We start from the raw sequence: 19,801 nt of genomic DNA, 5'->3' as shown, positions 1-19,801 counted from the left end.
AATGGTCCAAATGCTTTGAGCCCACTGTAATAGTTCATTCTGTCATTTAATCATATTAAAAATCGGCCTAAAACAATGTCATTCCACCGAACTGACTAATAAATGCATATTAGGATCAGATGTTTACATTACACTGGATTATTCACTTTAGTTTGTTTAGATTAAGTGAAAAACAGAATCCCTCTAACAGAATACAACATACACTGTTTTTCTGTGTTTTTCCCAAACAAAATTTGCTTAGTAACTGAAACGGTTTCACAGCTGGCTTTAATGGACACAGGACATCCACGGCAGCTTGTGTTAGCCGTTAAAATGAGTATTACCACTATAAACGTTATAAACTACACTGGCAAAATGCATAAGACTTGCATGTCCACACAGTGTACCTGATGGGCTGGCTGGTACAGTGGAGTCCACAAAGCCAGAGGCAGGGCTGGGGCAGGTGGGCGTTGTGGCTGGCACTGTGCCATTGATGGTGGGCTGCAGACCCAGAGCTCCTGGGCTGGGCATGGCCACAGCGGGCGCAACGGCGGTCAGGCCAGGTCCAGACAAGGGGGCTGATGTCTGCACTTTCACTTGAGCCATGCTCTATCGCTGTTAAAACAACATGATTTAACATGAAACGATCTTTCTCAACATCAACTATTTAGGCTGCAGGATTGCAGACTACATGCAAAATGTCTTTTCCAGTGCATTACAGGATAGACATGGTCAAGGCCTGGATAAGCAAAACTGCACATTATTTTTAAAATAGACAAGGCTGTATCATTTTTTGTAACAAAGTTTGACTCAACAATTTGTCAGACAATAATAACATATAGGCTATTGTTGGCAGGATGTCATATCAGTATTTTGTCTAAACAGAAGTCAAATAAAAACACTGCTGTGACAAAGTGCAACACAAAAGAAAGCATTACTTTCAAAACAATAAGGTAGGTGTATTCTCAACAAGCACTTAAATGGGTACAATCATAGTAAAATATGACTAATATGTATGAACTAATATGTTGCTGTCAACTAAACCCAAGACTAAAACAACTTTTATAATAGTTTTCATTATTCAAATAAAGCTGAAATAAAAATACAAACCTAAAACTTAACATAAAAACTTGGCAACCAAAATAAAAAACTAAAACTGAAATAAAAATAAATAGAAATATGAAAATATAAAAATTTTAATATTTATATATATATATAAAAAAATACTAGAACTAAAATGAACATGCACACTGAAAATACAAGCTAACTGAAAGAAATATTAATGAATCCTATAATATTATACAAATAATACTAAAATAACACTTGTTAATGTGAAGAGAAATGTGAAGAATATTCTATCAGCTCTTAATCCGGTGACAATTCAGAAATAGTTTAATAAAAGGATTTGATATGTTCATGTTAGAATTTATGTTCATGTCAGTGTTTGCCAACTGAGAACATAATTTCTTAAATTCTGACCAGATGAATTCAATGATTTTTCAGTTTCTTCATACGGGTTGTTAAAAACCAAATGAATGAAAGACCCAATGAAACACTCTACAAGTGACTGAAGAAAAACATAAATTTAGTATTTTGTTTTCCTGTAGTCACCTACAGGAAAAACAAATTTATTACACAAACTTCCTTGACTTTTACAATATTCGTAAAGATTTTAAATCACTTCCATGGGCACTCAACCTGATATTTCAATAATTCCTGTACCATAAATCTTCATAAAATGCAATGCATGACATTAATCATTAAACCCAGTGTGACAAATGATGGACCGGAAGCAAGTCCGCATCAAGCTAATGGAGTGACATTTGACCACTGGGATCCATCATGGAGTTTATTAGTGCAGTGGATGAGAAGACAGCTTTCTTTGTGAACCTGACTCTCAAAAGTGAGGACACTGTCTTCCCAGTTGTCTCTCTGTCTATTCACTCATTGATGTTGTCATTTTCTTATATTATCAAGACGCGATGCTGGGATTTATTGCAATCCTTTAAACATTCAAATCAACTCGAACCCTAATCGGGGTTTAGGAACACAAGCTTCCTCTCCAGCACACAGGCCACCGGTCTGAGCTCAGCTGGGAATGTGCAGACATCATGGCTGAACGACTAAATACCCCTCACATCTCATCGATGCACGCTGCCTGTGCTGCCACCAAACAACCAAACGACAGAGCGCAGTGTCTAGCGTGGTCCTGAATTCATCGCTACTTCAAACCACAACGCATTTAATAATAATAGTTTACCTTCGTCCAGGGCCAGACCCCAGTTACACCTCCAACATTGGCAAACACTAAAGAGAACTGATGGTACCAGGACCAAACCAACATATGAACAACATGTGCTTTTCTAAAAAAAATAGCCTACTTGGACGACGGCACAGCACTGCTAGGTGATTTTTACGTTTTAAATTTACATTTACTACAGTTTTTGTCAATTTTGTACTTAGTGTTTATGAGGATGGAGAAAAGCGTGCACCCCTCCTCTGTCGCACAGATGGTACAGTTCGGCTTCCTGATACAAATCCCATAGGCTACTACATGACTTTTAAAAACGTATTTAACACATATTTTTTATTATTTATTTACAGAGTATACACTCTGGTAATCTATGAAGAGTTCATTTGCAAAAGCAGATAACTCTGCTTTTAACAATTCTCAAAAATCATGCTTTTTCATTGTGCATTCCCATTAATCTCAATCAAACTGCAGTTGGTTAAAAAATAACAAAAAAACACAATAACAAGATAACATAATAAAAAACAAGATGTTTGAAAACATGATTTTTATCTGTTTTGCAAATAAACTTCACATATATATATATATATATATATATATATATATATATATATATATATATATATATACATATACATGCATTAACAGTTTATATAGCTTATACTATTTAATGAATATTAAATATATCTAATGTATAATATATATCCATTTTATTATTAATAATAGATCATATTAAGCATTCTAAAATATAACTTTATAAATAACTGTAAATACAATTATTACTTAATGTGTGTGTACCTAGAGTAATTATTATTTACATCCAATGTATAATATTAATTTCTATTATTAATAATAATAATAGATATTAAACATTCCAAAATAATACTTTATAAACAACTACAAATATTATTAATAGATAATAAGCATTCTAAAATATTACTATATGAATGACTACAATAATTAATAATATTAAGCATTCCAAAATGTTACTTTATAAACAACTACAAATTATTATTAATGAATACTATTAATCATTCTAAAATATTACTTTGTAAATAGCTTCAAAATATAATTATTACTTAATGTACATCCAATATAATTTATACATTAATGACAAATATAATAAACATGACCTACAATGAATATTAAATACAACTAATCGGCATTTTTATTAGTATAACTATTATTAGTTATCAATTATAATAGTACAACATATTAAGCATTCTAAAATATTACTTTGTAAATAACTAGAAATATGATTACTACTTAACCTGTTTTTATTGCTTTACTTAATAAAGTGGATAACTGCGGTTATGCAATGTGTAAATGAGAAGACTCACTCAAAACCTGTATTTTTATTCTTTAAATTAACAGGCACAATTTACATAATTTGTACATACCAAAAAAAGAAAGAGTTAGAAAAACAATAACTCCTATCACCTCCTACAACTGGCAAACCAATTTAAATAGAACCCTTCATTAGCAAAAAATAAATAAAACTTTTTAGATACCCAAGTCTACTTAAACATAAGTGTGTACACTTATTGACTTCCTTTCAAATGCTGACAGGTGTCAATATTTTTCTCAGCCAGCAAACACACATTCAAGTTTAGCCCTGTTGTCAATTCCATACATTTCTTTCAGTAGTAGGACAATTACATTTGTAACACAAAATAAAGTATCCTGATATTGTGTGCAGAGGGAAGAGTCATGGCCATCTCCATTTTTTCCTACACCAACACATTCACTTGGAAGTCTAAGTACACTGTACCACAGACAATGGAAAAGAAGACAAACCAATCAGGTTTGGAATATATATATATTCAAGTATTTCTGAATGGATGGCTAAAAATACATCTTTGGAGTGTATGAAGTTAATAAACAGTGTGAGATCTCACATTACTGATCAGATACCGTACATCAAACATATACAATTGTTAGGGACAGAAAGTGTTTTTTTTTTATCCCAGAAAACACATAAGCCAAACTACCCGATAATCTTTGACCATAATAACACTCATTTTTGGAGAATTCAAATCATTTAAGAAAAAGTGCAGGATCTAAACATTATCAAATATGTGCTCTGCAATAACATCATTTGTCTATCTACATGTAGACCATGCTGCCAGGTTAATTTATCTCACTTTTAGGAGTTATATGCATCATTTTTGTTCTTTCATTTTTTCCCTAAACTACATAACAGTCCTTTAGGAGAAAATATAATCAAATGGAAAATATTTAGGAATATTTGTGACTTTTTTCATCCTTGAAAAAATTACCTGAACCAGGCAAGTATGCCCAGGATAATCAACATCTTGAGAATATATAAACCACAATAACCTCCAAACCATCTGAGGTTACAGAGAATAAATCAAGTACCCAATATTAAATAAGACATACACTCTTGAACATACTGCCATTCTTCAACTTTTTCATTGCTTGCACCAAAACAAAAAGCGACAAAGGTGAAGCAAATTTTTAAAAATTGAATAGTTTAAAATAGATTTGAGCTTACGTCTCATCAAAAAAAAAAGACAAAAAAAAAACTTTCTTGCTAACATTCAATATACTGGGTTACCTATAGCTCTGCTTTAATGGCAAACCTACACACAACACTGGTTCCATCCCATATGACTTGGTAGAGGTAAATATGAGTTCATGGATGGTCAAGGTGGACCAATTATAGTCCTAAGTGACACCAACATTTGCAGTGATAGTAGAAATTGAGATGATTGAGATAAAACAGTACCTTTCTTAAACTAAACTATTTACAGTTGAACATCAGAAACTTGCTGAAGAGGTGCATCATATCTTTGTCAGAATGAACTGGTCTTTCATCACAGTGCATATCATTTCAATACGAATATAAGGAAAGAGAAAAAGTGAAGGACACTACAATCGTTTCCAGATGGATTTCTATAATATGATTTGGATTTCTCATTATTGGCCCTGCTATGCACCTATCCTCGTTATTGCACAAGATACATGGACCTTAAAACATACCAATGACAAAAATGAACAGGAATATGTATGGACCAATATAGAAATAATCTCACTACAAACAAAAAATCCTTTTTCCTGGATTTATCTAAATTTTTCCACACCAACCCTTGACGGGTCCATTTCCATCCTCTTTAAAAATGTATTTCCATTTCCAAAACATGCATCCAACTGGCTACCGGTAACACAGTTGACATCATCTCCCATGTTTGTGGTCTGAGTCCATGCTTGAGTTTGAGTCCAAGGTAAAAGTTCAGAGACCATATGATTTCAAAAAGTGCTCTTATAGGTCAGTAGGACTCCTTCCCTCTAGAGAGTTCATATTAACAGGTATCATCTGTGAAAAAAAATGCAGATTTTAAATACATTTCCACTAAAGAGGTTTTATTTATTATCGACTAAAACATTAGTTCTTACCATGATACCACCATTTTGTCTTCTTTGGATTTTTATTACACGTCCGTACATAAAAGGAGTTATCAGGAGGCCGTCTCTGTAAAATATATAAAGAAATAAATTCATAATAAGATATAAAAATATACATATTTTCAGTGCTGGGCAGTAACTGATTACATGTAGTCTAGATTACGTAATCAGATTCCAAATATTAAGTACTTGTAATTAGAGTATATTACATTTTAAAATGCTAATAATCAGATTACAGTTACTTTTTTATGGACTATAACACTTTATTTTAAAGGAAAGGAAAGGATGTGACATGTGGCCAAGTATGGCGACCCATACTTGGAATTTGTGCTCTGCATTTAACCCATCCAAGTGCGCACACACACAGTAGTGAACAAACACACACACACAACCGGAGCAGTGGGCAGCCATTTATTCTGCGGCGCCCAAGGAGCAGTTGGGGGTTCGGTGCCTTGCTCAAGGGTCTCACCTCAGTCGTGGTATTGAAGGTGGAGAGTGTGCTGGACATTCACTCCCCCCCTCCTACAATTCCTGCCGGACCTGAGACTCAAACCCGTGACCTTTGGGTTACAAGTCCGACTCTCTATCCATTAAGCCACGACTGCCCCCATAAGGTGTCCTTGTTACACGTTACATGTACTTACTATTATAATAGCAATAAATTATCCATAATTACATGCAAGGAACCCTAAACCAAACCCTAATCCTAACCCTAACCATATAGTAAGTACATGTAGTTAATTAATATTACTCAGTACTAATGTTTAATTACATTGTGACAAACGACACCTTAAAATAAAGTGTAACCCATGATTACATAAACACACAATGGCTGTAAATTATTCAGAACTTTTTGATGTAGTTAATTCCCAAATGTTTTTGTCAGGCAAACTCCTTAAAATAAAATAGTTTAGTTGATGTTTTAATAATTTAACAACACATTAACATGTTTATAGTTCTCTGATATCAGTTAATAGTCACATGAATGTTCAGGTAAACGAATTAAATATTTCTATTTTTAGTGTTCAAGTGTTTCGATTATTTTTATTTTACATTTTTTATGATTTAATTATTAGATTTATCAACAACTCACAAACCCACTGCAGTTCTTACATTAAGCATAGTTTGGGAAATCCTGGTGTAATGTTTAATGCATTTTATGCAGTTAATAAAAACAAATTAATTTTCTTTCTCTTAGTTTTTTTTGTATTAGTATGGTATGTTTAATGGCAAGTTTAAAAGAAATGAGATAAAGTAATCTAATAGTAATCTAAAAAGTAGTCAGAATACACTACCTAAAAAGAATAACCTAATCTATGTTACTAACTACAGTTTTCATCATTTATTAGGAATACACTGCTAGTACTGGCTTAGACATTACTGCTTTAATTCTTTGTGACAAGGTGCTGGAAACATTCCTCAGAGATTTTGGTCCATATTGGCATCATAGCATCACGCAGTTGTTGCAGATTTGTCGGCTGCATGTATACGATGCGACTCTCCCCTTCCACCACATCCCAAAAGTGCTCTGTTGGATTGATGTCTAGTGCCTGTGGAGGCCATTGGAGTATAGTGAACTCATTATGTTCAAGAAACCAGATTGATATTTATTCAACTGGAATTAGCCATCACAAGATTGGTACATTGTGGTCATAAAGTCTTTCAGTCGGGGTTTAAAAAACGACATAGTACAGAATCTGCATTATTGAGAATTTTTAATGGCATTTTTGTGGTATCGGACTCTGGTGACATAACTCTACTTTTGCTTTTAGATCTTACAGTGGCTTTTTGATACAATCAACCATCAGATTTTGATCTCACGTTTAGAAACTTGTGTAGGTATTCGAGGTAATGCTTTGAATTGGATTAAGTCTTATCTTCAAAACAGAAGTTTATCTGTTCAGATGAGAGAATGTATGTCGACCTCAGTACCTTATCTTATGGTATTCCACAAGGGTCTGTTTTAGCACCAGTCTTTTTTTCATTGTATATGCTCCAGTTAGGTCAGATCTTGAGTAAATATGGTGTGTCATTTCACTGTTATGCAGATGACACCCAGTTGTATCTACCTCTGAAGCCTACTGCCTCCGCTGTAGAAAGATTGGTGGAATGTTTTTTTTGTTGATTTTATTTTTATTCTGCATTGTTTAATGTACAGCACTGTGGTCAACATTTGTTGTATTAATATGTGCTTTATAAATAAAGTGAACATTGAACAAAGGAATGGGCATGGTCAGTTAGAACAGTCAGGTAGGCTCTGGCGTTTAAATGTCCAGTTGGTACTAAGAGGCCCTAAGTGCAACACGAAAATATCCCCCACACCATTACACCACCACAAGCCTGAACCACTATTACAAAGCAGGATGGATCCATGGTTTCATATTGCTTATGTCAAATTCTGACCCTGCCATCCAAATCTCACAGCAGAAATCAAGACTCATCAGCCCAGGCAACCTTTTTCCAATCTTCTATGGTCTTCTGCTGCTGTAGCCTTTTGTTTCACATGTTGTGCGTTGAGAAGTGCTCTTCTGCATGCCTCGGTTGGAACAAGTGGTTATTTGAGTTATTGTTTCCTTTCTATCAGCTCAAATCAGTCTGGCCATTCTCCTCTGACCTCTGGCATCAACAAGGCATTTTTTCACCCACAGATCTGCTTCTCATATCTTTTTCAGAACATTCTCTGTAAACCCTATAGATGATTATGCGTGAAAATCCCAGTACATCAGCAGTTTCTGAAATTCTAAGACCAGCCCGTCTGGAACCAACATCTATGCCATGTTCAAAGTCACTTAAATCACAGCTCTTCCCCATTCTGATGCTCGGTCTGAACTTCAGCAGATATTATCGACCTACATGCCTAAATGCACTGAGTTGCTACCAAGTGCTTGGCTGATTAGATATTTGCATTAAAGATTACTTGTACAGGTCTACCAAATAAAGAGGCTGGTGAGTTTGTATTAACTGTATATTTTATGTAATCTGAAAATAAATGCTTGGGGTTTGACTGACAACTCCGTTTTCTGTTCCTGTCCCTAAGGTCGTATAGACTGTCAATTATAAAACATCAGCGTTAAGACACCTTTAAGCAAGGACTATAATTAGTAAGCCATTGATTTAGAGAGAGACCAGATATGGCGGTTAATGTCTTACTATTGTAACTAATGAACAAACATATCTGTCTAATATGCCCCATATTTGAACCTAAATGTGCTGTCTTTACATGTTGATCCGTACTATAACTTTAAAATCCAAAGAGATGCAATAACTAAGTTACAAAACAGATATCAGAACATATCAAGTAAACCACTGCATTGTTGCGTGAGACACTTACCTTCTCTTTGCAGCTAGACAGCATGCTAATAATGCTAAGACAAACAGACTGCACCGAAAGAGCTGGTGACCAGTCCTCCGTTAAGATGGACAGGCAGATGTGGCCATTGCTATAAACGTGGGGATGGACAGGTATATTGTCTCCTGTGAACATTACCTGTCAAAACACAACATGAAGACATTTATTTTCAGCTTTTTCAGAAAAATATAGTACACTAGATGACCGTGTGTGCTTGCTTCAAGCTGCTCTTTTCCATACAATGAAAGGGCACATTCTGGAAGCTTATTTTCTCAATTTATAAAATAAAATAAAAATGGAAATTGCAATTTTATTTTACAATTCAGACTTTTTTCTCAGAATTGCAAGATATAAACTCAGGAGGATTGTAAGAAATCTCGCAATTGCAAGAAAAAAGTAAGAATTGTGAGAACTGTGACAAGCTTGTTTTCACCAAAGGTTACAAAAGGAAACCTTTTCTTTGGACTTCTCAGAATTGTGAGACAAATTTAGAATTGGGACACGTAAACTCACAATTGCAAGAAAAACGTTTATGAGAATTATGAGAATTTAGACAAAATTATGAGAATTGAGACAAAGGAAAATTCTAAATTTTTCTCACAATTCAAAGTTTCTCTGAATTGCAATTTTTTTTTTTCTCTCTCTCTCTAAATTCTTTGCAATTTTTCACAATTCTGAGAAAAAGTCAGGAAAAATCAGGAATTGTGTAATAAAAGTTTCCCATTTCGTGGTGGAAATAAGTGGTCAAGCTAAATTTTCCATGGAAAACAAGTTTTTGACCTGTTCTAAACAAAGCTATCACAAAATTCAAAGGACTTGAAATATATATTCAACGAGTATCGACTTATTTTAATGATCTTTTATAGTGCTCTTTGACCTTGACATCTCCAGTCCCCACCCACTTTCATTGTATGGACAAGAGCAGCATTGACAAACTTCAAAACATCTCCTTTTGTGCTCCACAGAACAAAGAAATGATGAGTGAGTAAATGATGACAGAACTTTAATTTTGGGGTGAACTATCCCTTTAAATCATAAGCCGGTGCTTAGTCCTCACAATTGGCATGAGGCCGCTAGATTAGGAGGTAGAGACAGAGACAGCCGGGTGAATGAGAAGCCGGCGCCAGATCCGGACTTACATAAGAAAAAGCATAAAGCACTCACGGTCAGACAGAAAAAAATAGCTAGTGCTTCACTCCTGATTAAATGCGCACAAACTCTGCCAGGGCCACTTCAGCAACAAAAAAGGTTATTTATCAGTCACCTTTAATCTCAAGTGCTGCCCCTCACATTTAAAGCTCTTTTGACTAAGACTTACTTTTGCTCCATTTACACTTTGTATCAGCTCTAAACCATCAACAGCATTTCTGTCACTTGCTATGACACGGTTTTCAACTATATACTCATGCTGTTCTTATCCCTAAAAGCCTTAATGGTGTGTGAGCTTGTTTAGCTAATTTGGTCTATACCGCTCTGCTATATATAGTGGAACTGATATGTAAAATAAGATCAGAGTTAATCCCCTCATATGTGGCCATTAAATCTGCAGTCTACAAGCTCAAAATGCCCTTGTGCGGACTGATCCTATTATTTTACAGTTCAGGTGCAAAACAGATTTTAGTTGAGCCTTAAATGTTCATCTGGCTGCTACAAATGAAAAAAGATGTCCAGCAATTCACAAAGTTTCATTTTATGCAAATGGGAAGCAATGTGATGTGGCAACTACCGAGAACAGCATAGACAGGGGTGAACGTTATCAGCCCAATGTGAGATACTGTAGCTGAGTACAGTAAGATGGAGAAGTTAATGTTATCGTGAACAATCACACTTGTTTATATGATTTGTCTCTGGCTACGTTCAGAGATTTAATAAAATGATACATGGAAAACCATGTCAGAAATAGTGTTATTGTTATCTAAAACTAAAATTATTATTACTATATTATTGGGGGGGGGGGGGGGGGGGGGGGCAACTAAAAAAAAAAATGTAATAGCAACAATATTAATACAAAAAAAATATATATGTATATATATTAATAAAAACTATAGTGTATAATATTAAAATAACACTGGTCAGAAATATTTTGAAAATAAAAACTAATACAAATGACAAAAGCACATAATAAAATGACAAAATATTCAATTAAAATTGAAAATATAATAAATGAAAAAATATTAATACAAAACTTTTTTTTATAAAAACTGTAATAGTCTATAAATAATACTAAAATAAAATTGGGCACAAATTTGTAATTGTAAGTAAAAAGGATGAAAAAACATTCACTCATTCTTATTAATATTGCCAATAAATATATATTCAAAAAATGTATTTATCATGAAATACAGAGTTCACATGTAATATTTACACCTACCTGAGGTGAGTCAAAGGGATAACGACTACTAAACTTAAAAAGAAGCTGAAATTTCTCCCCCTCATAAAGAGTACCAGAGGCTCCTTCCATATCCACAATCCATCTATAAAAAAAACAGAAAGACATCAATAATGAAGCATTTTGGTCTCTTAAACTACTAGCAACAGCATAAACCACTGAGAACAAAATAGAACTACTCTATACTGCCGGCCAGCAGAGTGTTTCACTTCGGCCATTAAAGGCCTGGAGAAGAATTAAACATGAGGAGAGATACAGAAAGCAGTAAGATTATGAGCAATAAGAAACAAGACGATAGCCATTAAGTATACAGAACTAAACCGCAAAGAAAGCAGCACTTTGTCAGAGGTCAAATAGACAGCTCTTTCCGGCAAGAAAATCCCTGACCCAAGCGCTCGGGAATAATCCGACCAATTTTGAGTGTTTTTGACTACAGCAAACTGATAGAGAGCAACTTGACAAGAAAGCTATTCAGGTGAAAGTGTGAAGGGTGAAGTGATTTTCCTGACTCAACACAAACACTCAGACTCACTGGGATGTGTCACTATGTGTCATGTGTGTCCTTCACTAATTCAAAACCTTCTGCACTGAGATTCCTAACATGCAATGCCTGACATCACTGGAGGAAACATCTGGCATAGAGGGCAATATAAATTCAGTTAGATTAATCAACTTCAATTTTTGGGAACAGAAATGCACTCTTTTATATAAAAAGGTCATTTCTCATGTTGTTATAGAAAGGATAGACCATCACGAAGAGGAGGGGGAGTAATGATTTATATTAAGGATACTTTTAAATGTGCCTCTCAGGTACAACTAGATATTGTTGGATTAGAATGTTTGGCGTTAAATGTTATATTGTCCCCAAAAATGAATTTTAATCTTGTGATCTTGTATAATCCACCTTCATATGATATGTCTTTTTATAATAATTTGGAGGAAATGTTGAAATTTTTAAATGGGCGTATTGAAACTGTTATATTTGGAGATTTTAACATAAATTGGTCAGACAAACATGGTAAGCAAAAATTGAAATCAATTATAGCAAAACACAAATTTAACCAGTTAATAAAAGGACCAACAAGAATAACAAAAACAAGTAAAACTCTTATTGATCTGGTATTTACAAATAAACCTGAACGGGTAATAAAAACATATAATCTTCTGACAGGTTTGTCTGACCATAACATGATCCTGGTTGTTAGGAAATTGACAAAGAAACGTTTGCAGAATAATTTTCATCAAATTTTTAAACCAGGAAAAGTAGGTATTCCTCAGAGCAAAATGTTAAAATTTGAAAATGATATGAAAAACATAAATTGGGATGATGTATTACAAATTGGTGAATTGGACAAAAACAGTGAAACTGTGATGAGAACTATTGAAAAAAAATATTCAAAAATACACACAACCGCTAAAATGTAGACAAAATGCATCTCTACCATGGTTAAATTCAGATATCTATCAACTAATGAAAAAGAGAGATACAGCTTTGAAAAAGTCATTGCTTACAAAAACGCAGACAGATATTATACATTTTAAATCATTAAGAAATAAAGTAATTAGTGATATGAGGAAGGCAAAAACTGCATATTTTGAGAAATTGATAATAGAATCAGGAGGAAATAGCTCATCTCTTTGGAAGTGTATAAATAAACTTTCTAAAAGAGAGGGTACACAAAGAAAACCTTTAGTGGAGCTGAACATAAATGGTAGATTAAGTACTGATAGCACTGAAATTGCCAATGAATTTAATAGATATTTTACTCAGTCTGTGGAAGAGCTTGCTATGCGTTTTAAAACCATACAATTACCTCAAAATGTAATAAATGGCACACCCTCATCCTTTCATATTTCTGAGGTTGATGAACATAAGATACTTCAAATTATTAATCAACTGAATAACACAAGGGCTAAAGATATATTTGGAATGGATACTGCATTTGTAAAAACATATAGTGCTTGTTTGATAAAGCCCTTGGTAAATCTGATAAATTTATCAATTAGAGAAAACAAATTCCCTTCAAATTGGAAAACTAGTATTGTAACTCCAATTTTCAAAGCAGGATCAGCTGATGAGGTTCAGAATTATAGACCAATTTCTATTCTTCCTGCTATTTCAAAAATTCTGGAAAAATTGGTAGCTGAACAACTTATCAATTATTTAGAAAAACATGATTTACTTTATTCTAAACAGTTTGGTTTTAGGCCTAAGTATTCAACAGAAATGGCAAACTGCTATCTCACAGAATTTATGAAGGAATCTTTAGATAAAGGTAATGTAGTAGGTGCAGTGTTTTTAGATCTTAAAAAGGCATTTGATACTGTGAATCATGAAATTCTTCTACACAAATTAAATTTATTTAACTTTACTCAGCAGGCAACGAATTGGTTTAGATCATATTTAGAATCCCGAGATCAGTGTGTTAAAATTAATAATTCAAGATCAGCTTTACGAGATAATAATATGGGTCTTCCTCAGGGATCAATTTTGGGCCCATTGTTGTTTTCCTTATATGTCAATGATTTTCCAAACTGTTGTAAGCAAACAAAATGTCAGTTATATGCAGATGACACAGTCATTTATGTATCTGCAAAGACTCCAAGTTTAGCTGCAGAAATATTAACAAATGAAATGATTGGTGTGTCACAGTGGTTACAGAACAGTTGTTTGACCCTGAATTGTACAAAAACTGTCTCAATGTGTTTTTCAATTAGAAAGAAGGAAATGAGTGGTTTTGTAATTAAGATCAATCAAAAGGAAATTGAAACAGTTAATAATTTTATATATTTAGGTGTTATTTTAGACTCTCATTTGAAATTTGATATGCATGTTAAGAAGCTATGTAGAACAATCAAAACAAATCTGAATTGTTTTTACATGATTAGACCATATATATCCTTGAAAGCAGCCAAGTTATACATGCATGCAATGATTTTATCACATTTATCTTACTGTGTGACTGTCTGGAGTCAGGTTTCTCAACTGACTATTAAACCTGTCAGATCCCTATATAAACAAACACTAAAAGTTTTGGATAAGAAACCAACCAGATGGCATCACTGTAGCATTTTACAAAAATATAGTTTGCTTAGTTTTGAAAATTGTATAAATTCATCTTTTATTAAAATGTTTTTTAAATGTTTAAATAATCTTGCGCCAAAAGTTATATGCAAATTAATATCAAAACAGAGTAGTAAGGGGATCGCTACAAGAGGTGCAACTACACAGAACTGTATAATACCACAGAGAAAAACTAAATTTGCACAATCTACATTTTCAGTTCAAGGTACGTTGTTATGGAACAGCCTGTCAGCTGAATTGAAAATGCAAACACAGTTGAATATTTTTCAAACAAAACTGAAAAAGTGGTTCAAACAAAAGCAGATATGTGAACATTGATGGTGGTACATAGTTTTAGTTGTTTATTTTATTTTATTTGTGTTTTTTTTTTTTTTAGCCCAACCAGGGACTGGGGCTGCAAATTAGCCTCCGGCTAGAAGCCTATATGTAGAGCATCGGCTGCATGAAATTGTAGCAATATTATACTGCATTGTCCCTGTTAAATAAACTAATAAATAAATGTTGACAGTCTAGCCTAAAATAAAACTGAATGTGCTTATATTCTAGCTCAACTATTTAAAATGCTTTATACATCTTTAAAACCTCATCTTTAAAGTTATTACTATACATAATGTCTGACAATAATTTTAAGTGACATCAAAACAAATCAAAATGAGTACACTGAAAAAGATATAATGTCAAATCAGATAAATGCATAAAAAAATATTAACAGCTGTAACCCTATTTAATGAATTCATTCATCACGTTAATGTGTTAATTTTGGCATCCCTAGTACAAACACACATTTTCATTTGGAATATCAATGTCAGACCATCTGTTAACAAAATTCTTGCAATATACCAGAGTCAGATAAAGTGCCATCAATGATGTCATTTTTCTGCCACAGTATTATCATATCTACAGCAGCTGTCTGTTTTCAGAAGAGAGAGAACATTCCAAAGGAGGAGCGGAAATATTGCTGGACCATCAGTGCTGCGTCGTCAAAGGAGCTCACATTTCTGCCCTTTAGTTTCTATTACACTACCAGTCATGATTTTTAATAGTGTTGCAAGTAATTATCAAATATTATTACAAGTTTAAAAGAACTGTGTTCTATTTTAATAGTTTTAAAATGCAATTTATTCCAAAAGTTATTTACAAAAGAGAATTTTCAGCAGGCATTACTTCTCAGAAATCATTCTAATATGATTATTTGGTGCTCAAGAAAATTTCTTACTATAAATGTTGAAAGCAGTTGTGCTACTTAATATTTTTGTGGAAACCATGATTCATTTTATTTTTCAGGATTGTTTGATGAATAAAAAATTAATGAATTAAAAATAATAATAATCATTTTCGATAGAATTTCAAATGAATCCTGTTTTAAATGTTCTGTTCAGCAAAGAAAAAAAAATGTATCGTGATTTCCACCCAAACAGCATATTACAATGATTTCTGTGACACTGAAGCTTGGATTAATGGCTGCTGAAAATTCAGCTTGGTCAAGACAGGAATAAATTAAAATAAATTAAAATATATAAAAATAGAAAACAGTTCTTTTAAACTGAAATATTATTTCACAATATTACTGTTTTATTGTATCTTTAATTTAAAACATAAATAAATACATGCATACATAAATAATAAAAAAGCAGCTCATAAAAAAAAAAAAATCTTAATTATTCCAAACTTATGTCCTGTAGTATATTACTTCACGTGAGAGAGGACACTAAGAGAAAGAGTAATAGTTCATATTTAGGTTAAACCTAAACCACTGCCCTCCTATCTAACAAATCTGACAAATCTCCTTCAGAAAACTTGGACTACAACAAACACAAAGACCAATTAGTTCAGGACAAACACGTTTGACAAGCTGCTAAACTGGTAACACATACCTGACTTTTATTTGACAAAATAAGTACCAAGACAAGGCTACAAAGCTGCTCCTGAATAAAAATAGTAAACTAACTTACATGATGTTTCCACAATACCGACCAGTTACATAAAATAAATGTTATTTTTATAAGCCGTGGCTGTCAAAGTTTAGCTCTCTGGAACTAAGTGATTATATCAATTATTTATTTTCATTACTTCTACACAGAAAGACATAAACACATGTAAAGGCAGCTCTTTTCCAATTTCTGACGTAACACCACTGAGCACAAGATGGTTACACTCAGATTCAGCTTTTTCCCCATAAAAGACTGCTAGATATTTCCAGAAATGGATTCAAACACATGCATGGGCCAAAAAGAGGTCAGTAAGGTTTGTTACGGCAATACTACCCTCTCGAGCTGACAACTTTAATTTTTGATTAGTCTGAGCAGACATTCTATACATTGGGCAGAGAAGCCTTACAAATGACACCAAATGGGAAAGTTTTTAAAGGTCCCATGACATGCTGTTTTTGAATGCTTTTATATAGGCCTAAGTGGTCACTAGTACTGTATCTGAAGTCTCGTTCCCGAAATTCAGCCTTGGTGCAGAATTTCAGCCACTACGAGCCAGTCCTACAATGAGCTTTCCTTAGGACGAGTCATTTCTGTGTCTGTAGCTTTAAATGCTAATGATGAGGAGAGAGGCGGGGCAAGGTGGAGAGTGGGTGTGTGTCCTGACAGTGGATGAATGGCAATGGCTCGTAGACACGCAGTCGTTCAAGCTTTTCAGTTTGACCCAGAATCTGATCCGGATGGAGAAGCACCGGATGAAGAAGTTGCAACTCAGCATCTACAGCAGGACGTCTCCGAATGGTTAGTTTAAAATATTGTGTCTGGATATGGTCAGTGTTTCCCACACATAGACTTTACCTGGGCGGACCGCAACAATATCCACCGCCCGCTGCCATCAGCTCCCGTGTCTCACACACACGAGCGCGACTTTAGAACAATATTTTGTAACTTTCAGACCCTTTTGGCGGCTTTTTTCCCATAACGGGTACATACTAACAACCTAGCGACTTTAAAAAAAAAAAAAAACTATCATTCAGTTGGAAGATGCCTCCAGTACTGGCCCGAGAGCGTGAGGTCTCTCTCCCGGCGCAGTGTCGCCTCTCTCGGCGTCTGTTCTGAGCAGCGAGCGGCAGAGAAGCAGCGCTTTCAGTTTGCCTTAAAGCAGCAGACTCATCAATAAATCATTTACAAGCATCTGTCGCTTACTGACTGTTTGGACTTTTAAATATTTGAACATAATTTGTCTGTTAATATGCGCAGTTTATTACTCAGACGCAAAACAGTAATATAGCCAAAACCACTGAATAGTCGCTTTTTAGTGTAAATTAGATGTATATTGATTTTATCAGATGATATTGCGATTATAAATCAGGATTTAAGGAGTATAGTGTGAGTGATTCATGGTTAACATATTATTAATGGGTCGTGTTTACTATTTATACTTGTTTTATGTATGACTGACAGAAAATATGTAAATGTGAACAGCTTTATTGGGCATTCAGTTGTATTACAGTATGTGACAGTTAATAGAGTAGAACCTATCTGAAGTGCCAAAAAACAATGCTTCGCTTGTTTGCCATGATGTCTCTGGAGGAAAAGAATAATATTGCGCTCTCCTGGCACGGTCGTAGCTCATTTTCTCATGGGCGGGCAAAGCAGAGAAAGGGGAGGTAACCTTTCCCCGTGTGACGACATAAGGGGAAGATTCCAGATCGGGCTATCTGAGCTTTCATTTTCTCAAAGGCGAAGCAGGATACCCAGGGTTCGGTTTACACCTATCGCCAATTCTAGCCACTTGGGGACCATAGTCAGGCTAGGGGAACTCATATTAATGTTAAAAAACCCCATGGGACCTTTAAATTTACATTATAATAAAAAAATATATATATAAAAAAAAAACAGCGCCCACAGTGGCGAGAGTTTTCCAGGTTTGACATGACATCAATGAATTACTTATATTTTTTTTAATAATAAGTAAAAAAAAAAAAAAAAAAAAAAAAAAAAACAATGAGTCAGTGTGCTTTTAAATGTTTCCCCTGTGACAGTCCCTGATACAGAATGGCCTGAGAAAGCTAGCCTGTTAATAAGTACACCGTGATCACACACACGGGTATAAGATTAAACAAAGAGTCGAGAAATGACGGTCTTACTGTGTGATGGTGTCCTGTACGCTCTTCTCATTTAGGGTCATTCCAGGAGGCGGATCATTCTGCAAGGCTAGCAGTTCCTTCTGTAACCTTTTCTGTTGAGAAATAGACAAAGCATTAAACAAAGAAAAGAAAAGATTCTGTAAGATTTTATGTTTTGAGTGTGTGTGTGTACACAAACACATAGATAGATAGATAGATAGATAGATAGATAGATAGATAGATAGATAGATAGATAGATAGATAGATACTTAAATAATAAATAACATCCAAGTAAGAATTACATTTTGGACAAATATAAATAAATATATACACACACGGTCTCATCTTAATATAGGTATATGCAGAGGAAAAGAGGTTGTGGGGTAGTTGGCATTAAAAAATAGAAAACCACTTAATGTAAAGAATATAGCAGGATAATACAAGTCAGAATTAGTACTTCAAATTTTAATTGTGCAAATTAAGTTGTATGAGACACATCCGAGAACTGAAATTCAGTACAGTATTCAAAATACTGTTATTACTTACATATTTAAATCTATATACATTCTCTGGATATTTATACCACCAAGAGCAGTGCGTCAACAAATATAGCCTATATTTATCATTTCTAATATTCTTATTCAGCTCAAAACGGTGACTTAAATATATTAAGTCAATTAACTTCACATTTCCTATCAAATGTCACAAATAACCTTGCAAAGCTGGATAAAACCAAGTAACCACGCTGGTATCAGGAGTTCAAGCTATTCCCATAGCAACCTCGTGATACTTCTAATAATAACACGTTAATTCTACTCAATCAGTAGTTTATGACTGAGTCCTGTTCACCCTGGCAGCTGAGTTATGATTTCACAAATAACACAGCAATATTCCATCCCTTAATTAGGCGTAATTACAGTATCAGAGACGACACACTCGACACCTGATCAAGGAGTGATTGATAGATTATTAAACAGAGCTAGATGTCAGCTATGATCTTACCTGCATCGACGCCATGATGGATCCCCCTGCGTCAGTGGCGCACAGTCACGTGACACACGAGTTCTGATAACGTGCTACTCCAGCCAGCACTCTCTATCATAGAGCACATCCGATCTGGGTCACATATGAGTGTAAACGTTACCTTAACACTTTTTATTTTAATTAATTAACACTAGTTAACTGTTCATTAATCAAAGTTATAATAACTAATACATATCTGTTCATTTTAATAAATATAAGTGTTATTTAATTATTTTTCAGGT

At 34.1% G+C, this 19,801-nt stretch overlaps 2 protein-coding genes across 4 annotated transcripts in view; both read right to left on the bottom strand.

Annotated features, from left to right (window-relative positions):
• Positions 1–2,496, bottom strand: part of LOC306865256 (double-stranded RNA-binding protein Staufen homolog 2-like) — a 143,958-nt gene extending 141,462 nt beyond the window's left edge. The window contains exons 1-2 of one of the 3 annotated variants that reach the window (XM_079409761.1): positions 2,240–2,496; positions 387–594 (exon numbers count right to left, since the gene is read on the bottom strand). In XM_079409761.1, coding sequence (XP_079265887.1) covers positions 387–585 — 199 coding nt within the window. In that variant the 5' untranslated portion in view covers positions 586–594; positions 2,240–2,496. The remainder of the gene's footprint in view (positions 1–386; positions 595–2,239) is intronic. The other 2 variants (XM_079409760.1, XM_079409762.1) reach the window with 2 other exon arrangements.
• Positions 2,497–3,569: 1,073 nt separating this feature from the next.
• LOC306865255 (putative ubiquitin-conjugating enzyme E2 W-B) lies at positions 3,570–19,592 on the bottom strand. Its single transcript, XM_079409759.1, has 6 exons — positions 19,539–19,592; positions 18,558–18,649; positions 11,377–11,479; positions 8,988–9,143; positions 5,648–5,723; positions 3,570–5,567 (listed from the first exon to the last, which is right to left on the bottom strand). The coding sequence occupies exons 1-6, from the start codon at positions 19,551–19,553 to the stop codon at positions 5,554–5,556; spliced, it is 456 nt and encodes a 151-aa protein (XP_079265885.1). The 5' UTR covers positions 19,554–19,592; the 3' UTR covers positions 3,570–5,553.
• Positions 19,593–19,801: the final 209 nt, after the last annotated feature.

Source organism: Barbus barbus (assembly GCF_936440315.1).
Source record: "Barbus barbus genome assembly, chromosome: 46".
Lineage (NCBI taxonomy): Eukaryota > Metazoa > Chordata > Actinopteri > Cypriniformes > Cyprinidae > Barbus > Barbus barbus.
The sequence above is the reverse complement of the archived record's forward strand: the minus strand, read 5'-3'. Positions and strand labels throughout refer to the sequence as shown.

Excerpts from the sequence above, each read along its gene's own strand:
- LOC306865255 (XM_079409759.1), bottom strand. Across the intron at positions 11,480-18,557 it reads GTACAGGACACCATCACACA|ATGGATTGTGGATATGGAAG; the intron begins GTAAGACCGTCA and ends TTTTTTTTATAG. Across the intron at positions 5,724-8,987 it reads TGTCTAGCTGCAAAGAGAAG|AGACGGCCTCCTGATAACTC; the intron begins GTAAGTGTCTCA and ends TATATTTTACAG.